Genomic DNA, 24,474 nt, shown 5'->3' on the forward strand with positions numbered 1-24,474 from the left:
AACTTTTCTGCATGGGACTAATGCATAAACTATCGATGTAACAGAAACCATCCTGTATATGATATAAAAATGAGATTTATCATTTTTAAATACTCATCAACTCTTAGGATACATTTAAGGGCAAGAAGGACCTTTAGCTGAAAAAAAAACTCATCATCCAATTTCTTTCATACTTTATATATTTCTAATTTAGTATGTACCATATACAGTGCTGCATGGGACTAATGCATAAACTATCGATGTAACAGAAACCATCCTGTATATGATATAAAAATGAGATTTATCATTTTTAAATACTCATCAACTCTTAGGATACATTTAAGGGCAAGAAGGACCTTTAGCTGAAAAAAAAACTCATCATCCAATTTCTTTCATACTTTATATATTTCTAATTTAGTATGTACCATATACAGTGTACCTTAAAACAGTGGTATCAATAGGTTTCTTGCCTATTTTTGAGATACTGAGTGACAAATACTATGCCCCAGAGTGTCTAAGTGGACTTCTCTGGGCCCATTACTCTGTCCATAACAATTTTTTTTTTCAGCAAGGATAAAAATATATCAGTGAACATGTGTCTTTTAAAATATTTTAGAGAATGAATAGGGTTTGAAAATCGAAAAAGCAAGATTCTTCTGTCACACTGCATCTGGAGACGGAAAATTACATACTTTTAAAGACAATTTAAACACGAAAATACTAAATTTGCGAAAAACTTTATCATTCAATATTTGAAAATAAACGTTGAAATGCACGTTCCTTATTTAATTGATTAGATGTAAAAATATTGAATGGTGAAGCTGAGCTCAACGTTGCACTGAGCATAGTAAATAAAGACATAGGAATGGGAATAAAGTGTCATGTTTACATTCCCCGAGTACAGGAAAAACCAACTATGACATATGCAACACACATTTGCAAATTAAGCGAAATAAGACTACCTACAAAATATTTCCATCAACAACCATGTAAAATTGTTGTGTTCACTAACTCACAAGATACTTTACCATGTTCTGATCAAGACCTCTTTTTATGTGAAAATACTGCCTGTGATTTACCGTGTATACATAATCTTACTTTACTAAGAGATTAACTATGACGTCAAACACTCGTTGGACGTGCAGTGTAGGGAAACAGAAGAGTGGATCAATCTATTCCGTAAATTGTTTTATATTTACAAAAAAGGTTAAAACTTCCTCAATATTTTCATACGAGACAATGAAGTCAAACTGTCAAAAAATGTACAAGTACTATGGTTTTAATCAGAATTTGTAAATAAATTACTGAAAACTATAACCTAATTAAACTTAATTATGTGGCCATGTGTCATTCGTCCCATTAAACTCACATGTATTTGAATGCAAGAACAACATACCTTTTCAAATAGCAAGATCGACAATGTTTTTAGAAGAATAATAGAGGAAAATTTTTAAAATGATATCAAAGACAAGGTTGTGATTAGAGTACATATAATGTTTATATATTTTTCACAATTATAATACTCAGTAATTAATATAAACTCCATAAAGGTTCACACACACAGAGAGAGAGAGAGAGAGAGAGAGAGAGAGCAACACGTACCTTCAAGGCGAAATACACATTCCTTGATTCATTGTGGTACTCCTGGCAGTGAGATTGGTATATAATAACATTATACGTGTCTGCATAACGTACTCAGTCATTGGAAATGTTGAACTTTATTTCGGTCGTCCAGATGTCAGTTGTATGGTACGGAAGTGGACAGAAGCCCTCAAAAAGTGTTCTCTCTTGTAAATTCATCTGTCTTTCCTCACTTTCTTCCGTTTGGTTAATCTTGGTCTGAAAAGAAAATTTTAAAAAGTTGCAGAAAAAGGATATGATGCTATTATCTAGTTGTAAGAACACTTATATTAACATTGAAGGATTGATTGTGTGCTATTTTACATCCCATTTGAAATTATATTCCATTTTTAACTTTTGAAAAACGCCACCATATAGTGTTGAAGAACTTCAAGAGTGTAGATGTACTCGGTCATTGCGTAAGGTTTAATAATCGGCACAAGACGAAAGACCACCTTTGAGCAATCGCTTAATGGTAGCTTAATGGTGACTTAATGGTGGCTTAAAGAAGTTAATTCCTTTAAGCCACCATTAAGCTGCAACTTACAGGTGCTTAATGTCCAAACTTCATTAAGCTACCATTAAGCCACCATTAAGCTGAACTTAATGGTAACTTAATGGTCAAACCTCATTAAACTTTTAAGCGTCTTATATAGAATCTTTGAACTAACTTTTAGTTGTTTTAATATCATTTACGCAAAATCTACTCCAACTCATAATTTTGTCTCAATCGTTTTCTACGAGTTTTTTTGACATAAACTTGATCACTGAGAACAAAGTTAGCTAATAGCCACAGGGGCTTGCTCCAAGAGTCTAATAATTATTTTTTTTAATCATTAACAGTGATAATAAAACAAGACATCCATTATCAGTACCGTATATTTTTTTTTTAAATAAATCATTATTACATGCGTTGTTTTTATTTTTAGTGCATATGATTTTTAAAAATAAATAATTATTACACGACGGGAGCAAGTCCTTGTGAAATATCTTAAATTTTCAATACCCCAAATCAATTTGTTCTTAAAATTATCTTTATCCATGAACACAAAATACATATAACTTTAAAAAAAAATGGTGTTTATATTTCATGTGTTAAAAGAAACATTCAGCTACAGAATTCACGGGAATATAACTTTTAAGTCATTTAGTCTCATGAAAAAAAATCGTTGTATTTAATTTTTTTTTTGGGGGGGGGGAGGGGAGGGGGGTTACTGGTATAGAAATGTTAAGTTTTCAAAGATTGACTTTTACCAGGGACCTATATAGGTCCCTGCTTTTACATCATGAATAATTTTAATTAATTTGTTATTTTTTTTTAATGCAGCGGTAAGTATCTGTCAAAATCTAGTCGGTCTTTAATGATTGTTATTTCAAAATCGATTTTCAGAAGAACAGCTGATCAGACTAAACATGACATCCGACCACATTTATACACATTGAGAAACGGGGTAAGATTAACAGATTATCAGTGTACAGTACACCGACTGGTCAGACAATAGACCTTAATTAGGTGTCCCCCGTCCCCGGTTAACTAACATGAAACTACACATACACAACGTACACTGACAGATTTTTATGATCAATTATTTTTACAAAATTTAAATTAAACGCAAGCATATAACAAATTAAAAATTATAATTCATCGTAAAAAGTCAATTATTTTGATATCCATTATGATAGAAAAAGAATTGAAACTGAATATGATATTCTAAAAAAAGTTTTTGTAAACGTAATTAACAAGGTAACTCTTACGCGAGGATTGTCACTACATTGTTGACACAGAAACCGTTAATATCCGCAGTAATATTTTTTTTAAAAAAATAGTAGAATCTGTTTTTTTGTCTTTCTTTTTCGATGATAGAATTTTGTGTTTTATCTATAATTAATTTATTTTCAATCGTGATGTAATGCTTACATGTATAAAATTTTCGAATAACAGAGCGAACTCAATCACATTACATCAATATTAAATCCGAACTCAATGTAGAAATATTAATGTGATATAAGCCTTTCAAAAAGATCCACAAATAACATTGTTTATATTTTGATTAACAAATAAATTCTCGACTTTTAGAAACGTTCAACAAAATACTAGTAAATACTTCTACAAGTCCAAACAAATTTTGAAAAAAATAAAGTTTAAATATTTAATATTTTCCTTTTTAATCAAGAGCGGCCATAGCCTAATGGATAAATCGTTTTCCTTGCAACCCTAAGGACATGGGATCGCGCCCCGTCAGCGGCTATCTTTTTTTTTTAATTTCGTTCTTTTTCATAATTTTTACTAAATCAAGATATGTGCGAACTCTACATTTACAATATTGATAGCAAATCACTATAAAAATAATTTTTTACCCATATAAACAATATTATCGACTGCGTAATGTGACTTAATGGTGGCTTAATGGTGGCTTTATGGTAGCTTAATGGTAGCTTAATGGAGTTTGGACATTAAGCACCTGTAAGTCTAGCTTAATGGTAGCTTAATGGTGACTTAATGGTGGTCTAAAAGTTACAATTAAGGACCTGTAAGCCACCGTTAAGCTACCATCAAGCTACATTTAAGCACCCATTAAGGACTTTGAGTTGGCTTAATGGTAACTTAATGGTGGTGTAAATGTTACTTAAGGGTGCTTAATGGTGACTTAAAGACAACCATAAAACCACCATTAAGGACCTATAAGCCACCATTAAACCGGACTTAAAGGGTTTCATCTTGTGCGGGAAAACTCCTCCCATATTATAAACTTGTCTCCTCAGGTCACATTCAAGAGACAAGCAACTTTCAATTTCAAGTATAAAACATATGACGAATGAACAGACACTTCATTTGAGCATTATCTTAGTTATGTCACAGCCGCGGTTTGAATCGATCTGCATATTGAACGTCTATTTTATAAACAAATGACAATCAGAAGTACCTGTTTCACAGTAATATAGCATATTGAGTTCATTTTTTCGAAGAAATATTTTCCCATTATCGTTGCCTCTTTACAGGTTTTAGAGGACAGAACACACAGTCCGGTCCCGGGAACACTTGTTATTGTAGGAGGTGCGAATAAATCAAAGGAACAGTCGCTCCCTCCAAAGCCAGTGTCACACGTACAGTTACCTTAAAATAAAAATAGGGTAAACATGTTGTCCACATCTGAGACGGTCGTCATTAAATTAATGACTATGAAATCATTGTAACATATAACATTCTTATAATCTATTTTTAAAATTTTACAAAAATCTTGAAGCTACTTTTAAAAATTATTTAATCTTATTTTTTTTTGTTGGCTTTTGGAGATTCTTTATTTTCAAATGGGAAGATAAGTAAACGCAGTTTCTTTATTTGTATGCTATAACAATGGCGTACCACCATCACACGTGCCATGTCCGGTACAATTGCTTGGACAGAGGTTTTGTATTGTATACGTTACTTTCGGTTCTGCCTCTTGCAGTGTGGCATTTAAAAGCACAAAAGTAGAACATTGCTGCAGGGCGGCTTCAACGTGAATCTGTGTTAGGTTATCATCGCCTGTCATCTGAAAACAGAGTTACAGTGTAACTATGCATTGTTCTATTTAAAATTCTTCAATGTATAAAAAGGCTACTATTTCTGAACAAAATGATTGATTATCGTGTTAGAAGATAAGATACTGCAATATATGTTCCAAATTTCCTGTATTGTTTTTCTAATTAACCTACTCTTATGTCTTCAATGCAGTTGGAAAAGGTTACATTACTAAGGTCAGTCACATGTTGTTGACAGGTGTTGTATTCAGGTGAATTTTCAAAAGCCTGTTGACAAACTCCCTCAGAATATTCAGTTGTCTGTACGTAGGAAATCGTACGTTTCTTTCTCTGAAATGTTTAAATGAATAACACCTTATCAAGATATACTACCATCGCTTCTTCATACGAGATTGTTACTATAACGTAATCATATTTCAATGAAGTTTGTATAAAATTAGGGATCTATACACAATAGATCTAGAGATTTTAATGACGTTAATAAATTCAAGGAATTTTAATATTTAATTTTAAAAAGATTATATAAACAATATCATACAATTGAAGGGTCTCTTTCCATGGACATATCGGAAACATCCCGTTTTCTTCTTCTGTTCTGTACAAGATCTACATTGCATTCATACTGTTTGCCTCGGTTTGAGTTGCAGGGTGTAAAAGTGTTGTAGGAGCACTGGGTTTTACCGCTCTCAGTGCATGCGCAGTGAGGAACTAGAATGGATGATACTGATTGCAAACTGCTATAAACTAAGGAGTTACCACTGAAGAGATTTTCGTTGTCTGGAATCCTACGTACAAAGGAAATGGTTAACAAATTTTATTTGACATCGGATCAATCACGTTATATTACTATTTTTTTTGTAAACGTGGATCCTTAAACTTACATCCATGACCTAGAGAAGTCATTAGGATAAATCAAATTGATGTCATCTATAATGGTACTGTTTCGCCTTCTGAAGTCGTTTTCCCTAACACCATCAAAGTATCCACATAAACCGTCAGCATTTCCTATATCCATTGCAGAGGGGAGCATCTCCAGGTCGATGTTATAATGTCCACTCCATTCCATAATATAGATGGCAAGTGACGTACCAGTGGGGAAATATATCTTGATATGCATGAATAAAAATTTTCATAAAAAAAGCTACGAAAACGTACATAAAAGAACTATAAACCTTATTGATGTCGAACTTGGGCTTAATTGATCCTTTCTGGTACAGGGTCATGCACCCTTTCATTTGGGAATTTTAAATCACAAAAGGCAAATTTTGGATATCAAGTTTTCTTGATGAATAGAGTTTAATTGAAGGTCACATGCTATTCACAATTTAATAAGTTAGTATTATCTCAAAAAATTCAAAATTTTTTCTACCATAAAACACAGGAAATTTAAATCTGTTTGTTATTTGGGACTTTTTACTAACATTCTGGGAAAAATAAGTTAATTTTCAATTAACGGGGTCGTCTAACAGTACCTGGAAGCAAGACTGATTAAGCCCTGTCTACAAATGCAAAAGTCGTCCTTTCAGACTGAAACCTAAAACAAAAGGCCCATGAGCCACATCGCTCACCGGCGTATCATTGGTGATGCTGTTCTTTACTTGTATACCTATTGTGGCCTCGTCCTCCGGAGAGTGAGGTAGGGAGGGGGTCACATTGTAACAATTTAGAATTTATACTACCCCAGGATATTCCCACATAATTTTCAGCTTTTCTGAAGATTTTAAAAGTTTTTTTCCTATATTTCTATGTAAGACTTTGATTCCCTATTGTGGGGTCATGATTTGGCGAATTTTGAATCTACACTACCCCAGGATGCTACCACATAAGATTCAAATTGGCCCAGTTGTTCTTGAGAAGAAGTCAAAAATGTAAAGAGTTAAGAGATGAGCAAACAGACAGACAGACGGACGGACGGACGAGGAGAAAATATGAACAGAAAAGCTTACTGGCGTCTTCGGGTCAGGTGAGCTAAAAAGTATTTAATTAAACATTTTATGCCATGTTGAAGATAGGTGTAAGCCTTAGGATATATAGTGTCCTTTAACTTTTGTATGGCAGATGCCGTGGTTTTTTTTTTTATAATACTAATGTATATTCCTAGTGATTAGACATTTGATTGAGTTTTAACAATCGAGGGCCGTTCTAAAACTACGCGAACTTGTTGCACAGCAAAAAAAATATTTGACGACATAATCGTACAAAATGTCACACAGAATATAAAACAATCTTTCCTTAAATGGTCTTCAAAATTGCATATCAAAATGTTGTAAAATGGTATAAATGTTGGATGATTTATCGAGACATATCATTAAGTCAATGAGCAGCAAAATCTCCGACGTCACGGGCATGAACAAAATATGTGATGGAGCTTTCATTTTTTCAATATTTTCCCAAGAATTCCTGTACAGTTTGAGTTACCTTAACTACTCAACATCCATACATCATTTCTTTTAAGATTAAAATCTATTAAACAAGCAAAAAATATATTATTATTTTTTTTTGTTTTAGAACCAAAAAAAATGAAGGTGTTTATGAGATATAGTGTGGCATTGGTGACTCTTAATCATGTTCTTTACAGTTCGTAAAGTTTTTGTTGATAATCTTCTTCCCGTCCTCCCGTAAAGCCTTTTCACAGACGTCCAACGGTCTAAAATTCCAATTTGCTATTTGTAGACAAATGTAACGAATACCCTTGGTTACTTAATGTTTTGTTATCAATATTTTGGATCTATGTTGGAGATATCTCGAGCATTACACATATTGTTCCGTCAATTCAGGAGACGTCATTTTCAGATTTGTTTGCAAGGGAATAGCATCGGAGAAAAATCACTATCTTTCTGTTAGTACTTAAAATATCAGGTCAGAAATCTAAATAAATAATAATAGAACTCTAAAAAGATACATTTGAGAAAATTGTCAAAAAACCACGAATTATAAAAAAGTTTAATGAATTAAATTTTGGATTCCTCATGCTTTTTTCTCAGTTTTTGTCGTGCTCCATACCTCTCCATCAGCAATATTAAAATAGCGATTATTTTTGGAGAATTTCTTTAAACTACAGAAATTTTGCCCAAAAGTTATTGGAATCTTACATATGTATAACTATATGACGTCTGTAAGATTAAATAATAGTCGAGTCCGCGTAATTTTTGAACGGCTCTCGTTCTTGAACGCATGACACTGACCTTGGAGTTTTTACTTTTCTACTTTTGCAAAATATACCGAATTTTTAACAATGGGAACAACTTTTGAAATGCTTGAGGGAGGTCTGTTAGATTTCATTGGTTTATCCCATGTGCAAGGTCCTTTCTCCCAAAAAAACCCCAACATTTTCATTGATTTTACCTTAGCCTTTTTGTTAGATATATTTTTGAAAAAAAATGTCGTATGGAACTTTTTATTGAACAGCAATCCCCTTCCAACATGTTGACGTATGAATTCCACATGAAATCTTATTAGCTAACATGTAATTGTATCAATGTAGTCTAGGTAATTGATTGGTTATTTCTGACCTAGTTTATTATGTTTGTTTTAAACCTTCTAACCTTGTAATACTTGTCGTGGATTTTCGTGACTTTTAAAACATTATCCTCACACAGCTCATAGCTGATGACGTTATTTTGTCCACACAAATCTATGACGAAGACATCTCTCCCTGCTCTAGCTGCGACTGCACAGACGCACCAGGGACCATCGTAAGACGGGAAACATAGTTGATGCTTAGACTGAATCTAAAATGCAGTTCCTACATGTTGTATTGTTAAAATTGTTTTAAAAATAGTTCATTAAATCTTTAAAAATGATTTGTTTGTCCTCTCCATACCGACTTACTTATAATACCTCGGCCCAGGGGCCACAGCGCTCACCTGAGCACATTGGGCTTGAATTTACACCCCCCCTTTCAGGCGTTCATCATTTGAACAAACTAGAATCTACACTATCTGAGGATGATTCCATATAAATAACACTAATCATAGCTTTGAATTGCTTGAAAAGAAGATTTTAAAAGGTTTCCCGATATATCCCTATGTTAAACTTGGGTGGGCCATTTTGGCCCCAACCTAGCCCCAGGTGTCATGATTTGAACAAACTTGAATCTACACTACCTGAGGATGATTCCAAATGAATTTCATCTTTCCTGGCCCAGTGGTTCTGGAGAAGAGGATTTTTAAAGATATTTTCCTCTTTATTCCTATGTAAAGCTTGGGTCCGCCATTTTGGCCCCACCCTAGCCCCGGAGGTCATCATTTGAACAAACTTGAATCTACACTACCTGAGGATGATTCCACTTGAGTTTCATCTTTCCTGGCCCAGTGGTTCTTGAGAAGAAGATTTTTAAAGATTTTTCCTATATATTCTAATGTAAAACTTGGGTCGGCCATTTTGGCCCCACCCTTGCCCCGGGGGTCATGATTTGAACAAACTTGAATCTACACTACCTGAGGATAATTCCACATGAGTTTCATCTTTCCTGGCCCAGTGGTTCTTGAGAAGAAGATTTTTAAAGATTTTTCCTATATATTCTAATGTAAAACTTGGGTCGGCCATTTTGGCCCCACCCTTGCCCCGGGGGTCATGATTTGAAGAAACTTGAATATACACTACCTGAGGATGATTCCATATGAGTTTCATCTTTCCTGGCTCAGTTGTTTTTGAGAAGATTTTTTTAAAATGCCATTGATTTTTCTCTATTTCATAATTATCTCCCCTTGGAAAAGGGCGAAGCCCTTCATTTGAACAAAAAAACTTGAATCCCCTTCACCCAAGGATACTTTGTAGCAAGTTTGGTTGAAATTGGCCCAGTGGTTCTTGAGAAGAAGATGAAAATGTGAAAAGTTTACGACAACGACTACGACGACAACGACGACGACAACAACGACAGACAACGGACAAATTTTGATCAGAAAAGCTCACTTGAACCTTCGGCTCAGGTGAGCTAAAAAACCTTCAGGATACAAAAAATGTCTTTTATACCCCTCCCCTCATCCCATTCATAACTATTTCAACATTGTTGCCAAGTGTTTCTGATTAAAATACCCCCCATTACTTACTGGCCTTTTTTATAAATTCAGGTTTGCAAAAGGGCAAGCAAACATTTTTACAAAGATGGCCTTACTTGATTTTATGCCGAAGTGTTACGTCATTAACTCTATCTCGTCTTTCATTTTAAGTCGCTGTAGTTGTTTAATTTACATTTATATCTGCGTTATAACTTCAGGTAAAAAATAAATTTTGCCACAACTTATCAAGAATAGAACAGAACATTTAGAATTAATCATATTTACCCATTGAAGTTGAGGTTGATTTCGATAATTTATAAATTCCCCTGGTATCTGACATTCGTATGATCTGAAGTGAGAATAAAATTGATTACATTTTTCTCTACGTAAATTTTAGATTATAGATTTTTTTTCAACTGAATTATCTGAATAGAAAAATTTATGTTCCACAAAAAATCAATTAGAAAAACAATCATGCTCAGACGATTGCCATCTCTTAAGTGACCGTCTAAAAAATATTTGGCATATCAATAAAAGATTTTTTTTTCGCCTGTAAGAAATATACATCACATGATCCTTCGAATTTTTAGGTCACCTGAGTCACTCAGGTGACCTATTGCTATCTGTTTTCGTCCGTCGTCGTACGTCGTTCGTCGTCAATCGGTCGTAAACTTTTGAACATTTTCAGCTTCCTCTCTGCAACCACTGAACCAATTTCAATCAAGTTTGGCACAAAGCATCTATGGGTGAAGGGGAACAAAAATTGTAAATTTCGTGATCCCTGCCCCCCTTGGGCCTGGGGGGTGGGGCCAAAACCACTAAAATTAATGCAATCTTTAAAAATCTACTTTTTTACTCCTGGACATCAAGCAGTCAAACTGTTTGCATGATTGTAATCAGCATTGAGTCCTCTACCAAAATTGTGAAATTCATAGCCCTGGGATCAGGGGTTCTTGTGCTAGGGCGGGGCTAAATAAGTATATAGTGAAAATGCATTATTTCTTTGAAAATCTTCTTCTCTGCTCCTAGGTATTAAATAAACTATCTAAGAACATAGTTATGATGAGCAAGAATGCCTCTACCAAAATTGTGAATTTTATGTCCCAAGGGTCAGGGGTTCTGGCGTTAGGGCGGGGATCTATTGATTATATAGTGAAAATGCATGAATTCTTTGAAAATCTTATTCTCTGCTCCTACGTATTAAATAAACTAACTAAGAACATAGTTATGATGAGCAAGAGTGCCTCTACCAAAATTGTGAATTTTATGGCCCCAGGATCAGGGGTTCTGGTGTTAGGGCGGGGCTCTATTGATTGTACATGTATAGTGAAAAAACATTAAATCTTTGAATATTTTTTTCTTGTGCTGGGTATTAAGCAGGTGAACTAGCTATATAGATATGAGCAAAGGCCCTTATCTTCAAGAATTGTGAATTTCAAGGCCCAAGGGTCAGTTGTACCATAGAGGAGGGGGGGGGGGGGCTGTACTTATACACTGAAAATGAATGAATTGTTTGAAATCTGCTCCATGGTATTAATCAAATATTTTTGAAAAACAAGGATGCCTTTTCAAAAATTGTGCAAGATTCAAGGGTTCATGTGTGGTAGAGTCACTACTGATTATTGCTAAATATTACCGATTTGTTGAAATGCATTTTTGTTCCCCTACCCTGCCTTTGGGTATTAAGTAACCAAACTAACCAACTGCTAAGTGTATAATTATGATGCTCAAAATTGTAAATGTTATAGCATCTGGCTTAAAACATGGATCAAATTCAATCACTGCAGGAAAGTTGTTGCATAAGGCTCAGGTGACCTATAAGGCCCATAGGCCTCTTGTTATTAAACACAACAAGAGGCCCAGGGCCACAGCGCTCATCTGAGCACATCAGGCTTGAATTTACTCCCACCCCCACCCCCCTCCAGGCGTTCATCATTTGAACAAACTAGAATCTACACTACCTGAGGATGATTCCATATAAATATCACTAATCATAGCTTTGAAGAACTTGTAAACAAGATTTTAAAAGGTTTCCCTATATATCCCTATGTAAAACTTGGGTCGGCCATTTTGGCCCCACCCTAGCCCCGGGGGTCATGATTTGAACAAACTTAAATCTGCTCTACCTGAGGATGATTCCACATGAGTTTTATCTGTCCTGGCCCAGTGGTTCTGGAGAAGAAAATTTTTAAAGATTTTTCCTATACATTACTATGTAAAACTAGGGTCGGCCATTTTGGCCCCACCCTTGCCCCGGGGGTCATGATTTGAACAAATTTGAATCTACACTACCTGAGGATGATTCCACCTGAGTTTCATCTTTCCTGGCCCAGTGGTTGTGGAGAAGAAGATTTTTAAAGATTTTTCCTATATATTCCTATGTAAAACTTGGGTCGGCCATTTTGGCCCCACCCTTGCCCCGGGGGTCATGATTTGAACAAACTTGAATCTACACTACCTGAGGATGATTCCACATGAGTTTCATCTTTCCTGGCCCAGTGGTTCTGGAGAAGAAGATTTTTAAAGATTTTTCCTATACATTCCTATATAAAACTTGGGTCGGTTTTGGCCCCACCTTTGCCCCGGGGGTCATGATTTGAACCAACTTAAATCTCCTCTATCTGAGGATGATTCCACATGAGTTTCATCTTTCCTGGCCCATTGGTTCTTGAGAAGAAAATTTTTAAAGATTTTTCCTATATATTCCTATGTAAAACTTGGGTCGGCCATTTTGGCCCCACCCTTGCCCCGGGGGTCATGATTTGAACAAACTTGAATCTACACTACCTGAGGATGATTCCACATGAGTTTCATCTTTCCTGGCCCAGTGGTTCTGGAGAAGAAGATTTTTAAAGATTTTTCCTATATATTCCTATGTAAAACTTGGGTCGGCCATTTTGGCCCCACCCTTGCCCCGGGGGTCATGATTTGAACAAACTTGAATCTACACTACCTGAGGTTGCTTCCACATGAGTTTCATTTTTCCTGGCCCAGCGGTTCTGGAGAAGAAGATTTTTAAAAATGCCATTAATTTTTAACAAATTCATGATTATCTCCCCTTGGAAAAGGGCATGGCCCTTCATTTGAACAAACTTGAATTCCCTTTATCCAAGGATACTTTGTGCCAAGTTTGATTGAAATTGGCCCAGTGGTTCTTGAGAAGAAGATGAAAATGTGAAAAGTTTACGACGACAACAACGACAACAACGACAACGACGACAGACAACGGACAAATTTTGATCAGAAAAGCTCACTTGAGCCTTCGGCTCAGGTGAGCTAATAAAATAATTACCAAACATAGAGAAAATAAAAAATGATAAATATAAGCACTTTAAAGGATTTAATAAGACTTCGATCAGTGATTTCTTTTAAGAATGTAACGGTAAAAAATAGCATATATGATAGAGCCATATACCCGGTATGCATTTATACAGCTGGCAATTCCAATTTCAAGGAACGAACCCTTTGCAGAAAGTCTTCGGTATTGAATTGTATCAAACTAAAGTTTCAATAAAGACACATTTTTTGCAAAAATAAAGGCATTGTTAACAAGCAAATTCATAGATTGTCCCCCGGGTAAAAGTTGAATGTCAAGGGGTAAAAAATATTTAATTTGTTCAGAAACATTGTAATTGCCAAAGCTGAAAGCCCTAATATCTCCCAAAAGGTTTAAATTAATATTTTTGAAAAGAAGTTCAGACTTTTAGTTCAAGGGGCAAAAACTTTGTGTATTTAGAAAGGTTTTATCAAAGGTAATGTTAAAGGGAAATAAGAAATACCTACTCACTTCGCAATTAAAGTTATGACTAAGATCAAAGTTTTATAAAAAGTACGTCAGACTTCAAGGTCACGGTCATGGAATCAAAATCAAACGGTATTTAAGTATTTTAGAAAGGTCTTGTCACAGGTAATACATGTGAAAAATGAAAGCTCGATCAATCTTTTTTTAGTTATGGCCAAATTCAATGTATTGTTTACATTTTTGAAAAGTAGTCCAAACTTCAAGGACAAGGGGACGCAAATTTAAATGTATAAAGAAAGGCCTTGTCAAATGTAATAAACATTTGGTACATCAAAGTCTCATCTTCCCTATATCAAAATCTTTACCAACTGAAAGTAGTGTTAATTTTTTTTAAAGTAGTTAAAACATTAAAGTTGAAATGAATTGTGAAAAAATCCTTTGGTCTTACTTTCCATCAAAAGTATACGTGTGCGGATCTGCTCTAACGCCACAAGATCTTCCTTTCCAGTTTTCATTTCCTTCCCGAACACTAATCTGTAACATCAAGTCTAACCTTCACTCTGTTATCTTTGTACCTTGTATAAATATGACTGTTGAACTGTTTGAGGATGTGAGAAATGCAAAAGAAATTGTGGTATATGAATTCAGACTTTGAAAAGAAAAACCATTAGCATGTATATACAGTCAATACATAATAAATGATTAGAAAATATCTTTTAAAAAATGACACACAAACAACAATAATCTTTTACATCATTTTGCATTGATATATTGAATTATCAATCATATTATATTTTAGAAACGTCAATTTTTCAGCGTTGCCTAAGACTAGAACATTGTCTCAGTAATCAATGTGTTTTATGCCATACCGAAATGTCGGGCAAAGACACGTGCTCGAATATTTTACTTCCAACACCGTTAGTTCCCCCCGTCTTTAATCTTAAGGTCATCTGACTGTTGATGACGTAACCATCCGTGTCTTGGCTATAAACCGGAAATGAAATGTTCTGCTTCCATTCGCCGTTTTCATACTTGTGTTTTTCTTTGTAGTTAAAGCTATTGACTTTGACCTCACACTGATTGGACGAGCCCCCGCCACCACATGTAGAAGAATCGTCTGTTTTAAAGGTCATATGAATGTTCAAGTCGCTAACTGGTTGTGGAATATTACTGATAAAAAGCGATTCCGAGGCAAATGGTACTGTTATCTCTAGTTGAACATTCTTTGATCCTTTTCTTTCTAATTCAATGTTTGGATTCAGTATCTTAAAAAGAAAATGTATGTTTACCCTGAAAATGTTACTCACAAACAGTACATTAAACATTCGATTGATTGATTGATGTTATGTTGTGTAACGTTAACGTTCCTCTCAAGAATTTTTCACTCATATGAAGACGCACAAATTTAGTCCTATCTAGTTCCATGACTCTCACCTACATGTAAACTATAGCCAAAAATACTAACCACTTTACATCCAAACCAAACACGTGCCACAGAACGCCATTTAAAGAATACAGATATGATTGCAATGACCATTAAGAATAACGAAACGACGAGAATATTCTACAGCTATCTACTAAATACTAGTAATTCTACGAAATGTACGTATACGACTTAACTAGTTATACTAAATAAATAGAAGCAAGTAAGTGCCACATTATGACATATTTAAGCTTTATATGAATTACCTTTATTCCAGCAAAAAAAGGATTTCCAGTCGTGTAAAGACATGGAACGTTTTCTCTTTTGCGTTTTGCGCCAACTTTGCAGTGCACCTTACAAGAACACAAACAAATGATAAAATCATGACATGTCTTAGATAATCAAAAGCTTATAATTTTAAATTGTCCCTTCTGACAAACAGACTACAATAAATTTTATCTCACTTTGGTTGACAAATTACTAAAAAAAATATTTTGAAAATTTAAATAAATTATCACTCTTTTTGCAACAAATTCTATAAAATAAAAAGAGATATTTAATTAAGTAAATAATTTTAGTTCCTGTATCAGGGATATTCCAAAATGCTTTAAACGTAAAATATATATTTTCATGACAATAATCACGTACGTTAGATCCAATCTTTTTCTCTGCTTTTAACATATCATGAGCAGTTATAAATGCTTCATAACTACTGGATTTATCAACTGTTTGGTTGACAACTTCCTGTCCATTAATGAACCAGGTGACGTCATATAACAACTCTTCATCGGGTTTTAAACTGAAATGGCAGAGAAATGTCACAGCGGGGTCATATCTGATAATGTTGTTTAATTCCTCTTTCTTCCATCTTATGTTATGGTATGAAACAAATACATCTGATGGTGCCCAATCAATACCTGTTTTGAAAAAAGGGGGAAAACATGTATGTCAAGGAAAATCTCTTTATCATTCTGAAGAAAGTCTAGGCAAGCGCTATTTAAGATTGATTTCTATGTAAAAAGGCCATACTTACAATAATCTGTATCAACTGGAAAAATGAATAAAGAGATATTAGTAAATGTATCATATTGAAAATGGTAGAAATAAGGAGATTAATTAAAAACAAGATGTTTAAGTAAAACACTGGTGCTTCTGTGTTGCAGCTTATGGCGAAGATTTAAGTTTTTTTGCAAGTCATAATCAAAGGTTAAGGTAAAACGGTTGGTATGCAGAGAAAGGTCTTATTTCACAAAGATTACTCCTGTGAGAAATCGTTGTTAAAGTTCAAACCTAATGACCAAGGCTAAATTATTTTTTTTTCTAAGAAGGTAAAACTCTTAAGTCACCGACAAAATGTAAAAATATTGATAACCATTTAAAGTTCTTGTCACAATGCATACCCAAGTGAAGTGTGAAAGCTCTGGCACTAAATGTTCAAAAGCTATGTTCAAGGTTAGAGTTTGACTTTTTTTTGAAAAAGTGAGTGAAACTCCAAGGTGAAGATCAAGAGATAAAATTCAGTTTTACTCGTAGAAAAAGGTTTTGTCACAAGAAATACGAGGGGTGATCAAAAAGTTCGCAAACTAATTGAATAACTTCCATACAAGAAACAATATTTCGTTTTAATGTTGATTATATTTTAAATTAATCCTCTCCGATTTTAATGCACATCAACCACCGTTCTGCGCATGCGCGAATGACGTGATATTGGCGTTCACGTGACCCCCTCCGTAGTGTTCTGTCACAAAAGTTGAAAGATTTTTCCGAGTTTTATATTTCTTTCCATGTGAGTTAATTTTTATGACAAGAACAGTTCGTTTGTCAGAAATTGTCATATCTCGGCAACAGAATGGGTGGATAATAACATCCTTTCCAAAAATAAGCATGGCGACCATTAAAACACAAATATTCTGTCTCAGGAGAGACCTTTATTCAAGGTGGATAGAGAATGGGTGCATCCTTTTTATCATATCTAATATGTTTAAAATCTAAAGTAAACGATATCTTAGGTATTTAATACTTATATCATTGTTTAAATATTCAACTATTTTTCAACGTGCTAATTGGAGGTCTTGAATAGCAAATTGCTTAATTAAAAATACATATCTTTTCAAACTTGCTTTCACTGGGCAAGATGACAAGTGTTATTTTTAATCATCAGCCTTCCTTCACTAAAACGATTAATCCAGTCATTAATTGAATTTATAGGAACTCATTCATCTCAATAAACTGTGTACAAATTATTATATGATACTGTAGAGGGATTTCTAAGATATATAGTTGTTTGTTGAACGAGTTCGACTGAAACAACCATTTTTCGTCACAAGTGACCTAACTAGTGACGTTATTTTCACATTGTGACGTCACAAACAAGGAGAGAAACTTTATTCAGCATATGCTATTTATAGAACTTGTGTATGGCCATGTGTGTACCGAATTTCATTCTAATCTTAATTGTGGTTTTGTAAATATAGAGATAGTTTGCGAAATTTTTGATCACCCTCGTACATCCGTGCGATATAAAAGCCATAGTCCAATCCGAACAAGATTTATGTTTTTGCGGACAAAACAGAATACAAAAACTATATACCCCGTATCCTCGATTAAGGGTAAATAAGAACGACCTGAAAACACCTTTGTCACAGGTATCATTAGTCCACCCAGTAGCACACCCTCCAAAACAAGACCCGTTATACTGATCACACAGATACGGTGTTATACAGTGACTGCTGCATCTCTGTGTACAACCACGTCCATAGTAACCAGGACTGCAGGCTACATGGAAAAATGAAATCGTCCAAAAATTATTGCCAATTCATATCTGGATTTTTTCTCTTTGACTTACAATTTGAAATAATAATAAAGGGCGTTAATTAGAACCTTAAAAGTACTATATTAACAAATTTACAGTGCATATAAGATATACAGAATATAGTTTTTAAAAATTAACATAAATCCTTAATTGATTTTTAGGTTTTGTTTACGTATAAAAGTAGAATTTTATATACACGAAATACAAAATGCAGTACTTACCATAATCATGTACATGCAGGCATAGACACGTACATATATATGAAAAAAAAATCAATTTGCTTTTTGCGATCGAAACTTTATTTCTGGCTTTCTCATTTTTTTTCTTAAGAGATGATAAAAAAATCAAGTTGACCCAGTGTCACATTTTCCCCATTTCTTCCTACCATCTAAAAAGATTGTTTTCATCAGCTTTTATTTAAATACTTACCTTGATTGCACCTGCTTAATGTCCAACCATCTGTACAACCGAGTAAGCAGTTCCCGGTCACGTGATGGCAAGTAGCATTGTAACAATGTCCACAACTGGACACACAGTTAGCACCATAGGTACCATTCGAACATACTGTAATATTTTAAGTAAAGGTTTAAAATGAATAAAAGCAAGAATTTATTCTACTTTCACAACAGCATTTCTATATTTCCTTTGAAATTATTTCTAGATATATGTAAATGTGTAATAGTGTGAATATTTACCATTTGTACAGTTTTCACCCCAATACCCAGCTTTGCAAATACAAGAACCGTCAATAGCGTTACATCGATCACAATTTAGAGAACATGGTCTGCAAGGGCTACCGTAATGATTCCAAGGACATCCTTGCCAAACAAAAGATGTCATTGAATTAATGACGCAAGAAATTTTAAAATCAATAGTCAGCAGACTAGTAAAAGGAATAACTGTCTCATTTTAGGGGTTCATGCAAAAACGAAGGTCTTTATGCAAAACTTTATCAAACAATTCAATCGATTGATCATCGTCACGAAACAAAAAAAGTCTGACAGATACTCTTTATACATGTATATACATGCTATTGATTCCGCAAATTTACGTACCACAAAGTTTTGAAATCAGCCGTTATTTTTAGGGGTAGAATTGGGTATGTGAGTGCTTAACACAATATTTCATGAAAATATATTAAATTATCTATAATTATGCTTTTTGTGCTCTTGAAGTACTGTAAATCACTTTTTTTTCGAAAAAATTACTTTTGCGTAATTACCTGAAACAGTAAGCTCGAAAAAGTATTCTTTACGATAACATAACGGAATAACAGCAATTCGGGAAAATATTTCTTGCTAATAAAGAGTCAATGCCTATCTAGCGAAAATAACTTGTTGCAAAATTTAGTGATCTAAATGTAAATCAAGACAAAAATTTAACTTTAACAACTATGCTCTACATATACTAGGACTTACCTTAAATTTAATTCAAATGCTTCATCATTGTCTACAAATTTTGAATTAAAAACGCAAGTCCCTGTAATACTGTAAAATCGCACATTTTCATGAAGTGATATTTTATTGTTTGAGGAAAAACTCGTGATTTGATAGGGTGTATGAGGAATTGTTGTGTAGTGATGTAAGATTTTACATTTAATGGTGGACAATGGTCTCTCAAAGACACCGACAAAATTATACCCCACGAAAATATGTGATGTGAATTCACATTAAACATGAAATGTTACATGTGTACAGCTCCTTTCAAGTAAATTACATAGCCTTCATTTGAACACTTACCAAAAATTTCTACTTCACAGAAAGAGAGTGAAGAGCTGTTAACTTTTGCGAGGTCGTCAATAGAAAAACTGATTAAAAAATCCAGATTTGTGTAGTAGAGTTGTTTCGGGTACGGTATTTTTATCACAGTTGATGATGAGACAGGTATCTCTTCTTCCCCACTGAGTTTATCTTCTGATGAACAATCTCGACAAATGGTAAATTGGAATATTATACTTCAAGTTCCTGATATAAAATAAATAGGAATATAGAGATATTAAGAAAATTAACATTATGAATTGAGGATGTAAACACCTTAGTATCGAAAACGCATCGGTTTGCAATAAAGATTAAAGAAAATATGCAGGCCCTTTGTACGGTCACTTGGATACCTACACTATTTTTCAATGATGATAATTTGAAAAAATGCAAAGTTAGAGTATCAACAGAAATGAGATACACGCATTATCAAACATTTACTCCTTACCCTTATTATTGAAATAAAACCGTATATCTTTGATGTTCTGAATGGAATCACTCGAGTGTACGTCCAAGTAATACGTCTTTCCAGTCCAAGAAGAAGTAAAATCAATGCAGCTGGGTTGTTCAGTAGATCCATCAAACAAACGATGGGAAGGTAAATAGTATCGAACTGGGTCCAAATAATACAACCAAGTATATATTTGTAAAGCGCCATTTTCATTGCCTGAAAAGGAGCGTTAATTTTTTGATATTTTCTAAAACATTTCTATTTTTTAAACAAATTCAAAAATTCCAGCAGAAATAGTATCAATAATTATTGTTCAATCGGTACAAACAATTTTATGGTCCCTGCCCTTGGGTTCTAAGATCGTGAATACACTTGCAGCTTGTTTCATAAATCAGCAAAATCAAAACAAGTACATGTATCCAGCCAGCATCAACTATTTAAAAAGCAGCAGTATTGCATCAGAATCAGCAAGGGAACGGGTAGTCATGGGCAAGTATAAGTTCTGGTGCAAACATAAAATTAAGCAATTTAGATTCCCATCGTTAAATGTAAAATAAATTAATAATTTTTAAATCATCTTTTAAGGTGCATATACACAGATTTGAAGTTAACATTTTTTATGTAATATTACGACTTATAAACTGTACATTGTAATAACATTTCACACGAAATATATTAAAAATCTTATTTCATCTAGAAGTTGTTGAAAGTTTAAATTTTTGGTTAGGTTTGATCGACACATACTAGCACTTTCACAAATTTTAATTTTATTCTTAATAGTTAAGAAAAGTAGCAAACTTTAATCGTAATTCTCTGGATTATAGTTTTAATATTTTTCATTAATACACTACAAGATTAACATTTTTGAAAGTGCAAGGGTGTGTCAATCAAACCCATTCATAAATTTAAACGTTCAATTACTTTTAGATGAAACGGATTTTTAATATATCTCCATGAGAAATGCTATTACAATATATAAGTCGTGATAGGGATACTTAAGGGGGCCGACTATAGTTTCCATTGCGCAATATTTCGCGCATCTTAGTAAAATGAACCGTATTTACTGTTTTAATGCAACTTTTTAGCTTTATTATTAAAATTAAACAAAGTTCAGAAATTATAGAATTAAAAATGTAATACCAATTTGATATGACTGTTTTTTTTAACCGATTTTGCAATTGATAGATAAGTTGACGTCGTTGCAGTGTGTTTTTGACGTTATGATAATCTGAAAATAAAATCATAGAATAAAAGAATAATATCTATGCAAGGAAAAGGTCGAAGGCATTTCGAATAAATTGTTCATCTTGCGTTCACCGTTCACTTTGCGCTCGCGTTTGCGCCTCGTTCGCGTTCTGCGTTCACTCACCGTTCACCGTTCACGCATCGTTCACCAAGTAGCTTTCAGTGTTCGAACATTTTTCACTCACCGTTTGCTCTGCGTTCGTTAAGCGTTCGTTCACCGTTCAGGTGGGAAAGTAGAACGTTTAAGGGACTGTAACCACTGGATGTTAACTCGTTGAGTGTCGCTAAACTCGTTTATATAATTTTTTCGGAAATTTGGGTTTCCTTTCGGTCCGGTCCTTGTATAAGTGTCAATCTATCACCGAGGTTTTAGGGGTTTAAGTCAAACCAAAGCACGTGACGGCAAGCGCAAAAAATTAGTTTTCTGCAATATTTCATCCCCCTTCCAACAACATCCAATAAAAGGTCATATTTATAATTATGTTCACTAAAAGTGGATTTTGTTGCCATTTTCAGGTAAGCCTTAATCCATATCCACAGCTATAGGTCTAATTGTCTTGATAAAAAAAAACAGTGTCTATTTAATTTATACTTCTCTACATATATTAAAACTAAGGAAAAAAATACGTAGAAACATACTTATGCTACAGTTGGATCCGGTGTACTCTTCTCTGCAGACATAGCAAGCTCCATAGTTAATATCACAAACTTCACAATACTCAGATTTGTCACAGGGCAGACAGTCGTCACCATAGTGGTCAACCGCACATCCTTGTCAAAGGGTTCAAAAAGTAAAACAGTTGTATTTCCCATTGCACAAAGCACAAACATGTCACAAGACGTTAGAAAATCTAGTAAGATGTTGTCTTGAAGTAAAGCAATGGATAATATTTGTAACTCACCATTTATTTCTATTTCACATAAATCGATTTCAATTGTATTTCTAGATGGCTACCATACAAAAAGATAAATAATTGTTCCCGTTCGCTGAACTTCAAACGTAACTGTTTGTGGAATTTCCCTTTTGTAGCTGTCAAGTTCGTAGTAAGGCCAAGTCTGAGTGTAATCGTAACAAAAAATATTTGTTCCATTCGTTGTAAAATTTCCTTCATTAATATAAACATTCATAAAGTATTCATATTTAATCGAAAACTAGTTTGTAAACAGGGTTAATTTTTTGCAATTATAAATTCCCTTTTATTTTGATACAAAAATTTTGATTAATGTAAGAGTGGAAAAGAAATAAATCATTTCGAATTATGAATACATTTCCAGAATTTTACATTCATGCACATTGCAACTGCACATTTCTCTTTCATGTATAAATACACGATACTGAAATATATACCTTTGTATATAAGTCTCGACGATTTAATGGTGTATACATTTTGAAGGTTGATGTGAAATTCAAAATAATCCCCGCTAAAATGTTCACATGTACCAGTTCTATCTCCGTCGGTCAAATTCCCAGCTATTTGGAGGGGTTTGCCCACATATAAGTCTTGATAGCCAGTCACATTTCTTCCAAATGCTAAGTTACCTATGGATAAAAATGAAAAAAAAAGCAAAAATAAAAAAAAATAGTAAAATTATGAGTTCAATTAAAGGTTAGAATATTTAAAGTTAATAAATAATTTCTGATAGGATAAACTTGGATTCTAAATGGGTTTAAAATATCATGAACATCATCTACTGAAACAGTGATAAAATATCATAAGAGTGAAAAAAGCACATCTCTCAATATCATAGAAATATTTCGGTGCAAGATGTATAGAGACTTGTTCACTATTAGTAATAGAACCTCATCTTAATGGGCAAGAATGTTTACAACTCCTGTACTCGTTCGCTTGGCGCTGTGATTAGATCAGCATCTGCTCTAGAATTGCTGAGTTAGGAGAAGTCGCGGGTTTGAATCCCACTTCGGGAGGTGATCCATATCGGTCCTTTGGATGTGACCTTATAAACCAAGGTCCGGTGTCTCAGTAAATGCTGGCACGAAATAGACGCCTTACTACTCAGTGGCTCTAAGTGCCGAGAATAGGACAGAATTTGCAGCTCTCCAACGGCAAGTGGTGGCGTCGCCATATGAGTGAAAAGCTCTCGAAACAAACGAATCTTATAAAAAAACAGATTTGTTCAATAATCGCTTACTACCCAGGACCGGAGAAAATTTTACGCTTATAAAGAAAATGTCACTGTTTAGATGTTTCTGTGAAATTTTGTACATGAATCATACATGTGCACAGTTATCAAAAGAACTTCAGACAATGAAAGAATGCACGTATTTAACAAATGCAATTAAAAGTATAATAAATGATGCAAAGAAAAATAAGGGTTTCAATGACATAAAACTTATTTGAAAAAAAATCTTTTGAAAAAATATTTTTATAATAACAATATACATGTACAAGGAGATAATTATTTTGTTTGAGTTCTCTAACATCACGGTTCGATGTCCGACTGACAATGGTTTTCGTGGGGTCAATTTTTTTTTGTTACACTCAACTACATGCAATATTTATAGTATTATACTGAATGTTTTATAAAAATGCATGTAACAGTGAACCGTGCGCGCATATACTGCGCAGTCGCTAATTTTTTAGAATATCACCCGTCGTCAAGCACTGTTCACTGTTGCTACGCTGGAGGGAGTGGCTTCATTATTCAGCGGTTAATAGTATTTTTAACAAATGTTTCTCGACCAATCAGGTTCAACTAATTTACATGAAAGCATAATATTCACAAATATTAACGTGCGAGTACCCATTATTGCCGAGTACCCATTATTGCCGATTTTCGATTTTACGTTTAAAAATCTGTAAAACGGTAGTTATTTGTAATTTTTTCGCAAGATACATAAATTGCACATTTTTTTTCAAACCACCAATCGTCTCGGAAAAAGAAAAAGTTGTTTGGGATTAAT

The 24,474-nt window shown here is 34.0% G+C and overlaps 1 protein-coding gene and 1 long non-coding RNA gene across 2 annotated transcripts; both read right to left on the reverse strand.

Moving 5' to 3' along the window:
- Positions 1-1,586: 1,586 nt before the first annotated feature.
- On the reverse strand, positions 1,587-18,655 carry LOC134248956 (von Willebrand factor D and EGF domain-containing protein-like). Its single transcript, XM_062731339.1, has 15 exons — positions 18,528-18,655; positions 17,921-18,061; positions 16,320-16,334; positions 15,935-16,203; positions 15,553-15,639; positions 14,733-15,128; positions 14,312-14,397; positions 10,407-10,470; positions 8,667-8,852; positions 6,003-6,226; positions 5,660-5,906; positions 5,296-5,451; positions 4,964-5,132; positions 4,524-4,714; positions 1,587-1,818 (listed from the first exon to the last, which is right to left on the reverse strand). The coding sequence occupies exons 4-15, from the start codon at positions 15,965-15,967 to the stop codon at positions 1,675-1,677; spliced, it is 1,983 nt and encodes a 660-aa protein (XP_062587323.1). The 5' UTR covers positions 15,968-16,203; positions 16,320-16,334; positions 17,921-18,061; positions 18,528-18,655; the 3' UTR covers positions 1,587-1,674.
- A 144-nt stretch (positions 18,656-18,799) lies between these two features.
- Positions 18,800-22,309, reverse strand: LOC134248959 (uncharacterized). The gene is made up of 4 exons (XR_009988170.1): positions 22,191-22,309; positions 20,304-20,522; positions 19,838-20,062; positions 18,800-18,916 (listed from the first exon to the last, which is right to left on the reverse strand). It is a non-coding gene; the product is annotated as an uncharacterized LOC134248959 (long non-coding RNA).
- Between the last annotated feature and the right edge of the window lie 2,165 nt (positions 22,310-24,474).

Source organism: Saccostrea cucullata, unplaced genomic scaffold, assembly GCF_032062105.1.
Source record: "Saccostrea cucullata isolate Sc308-1 unplaced genomic scaffold, CSIRO_AGI_Scuc_v1 ctg4153, whole genome shotgun sequence".
NCBI classification, from domain to species: domain Eukaryota; kingdom Metazoa; phylum Mollusca; class Bivalvia; order Ostreida; family Ostreidae; genus Saccostrea; species Saccostrea cuccullata.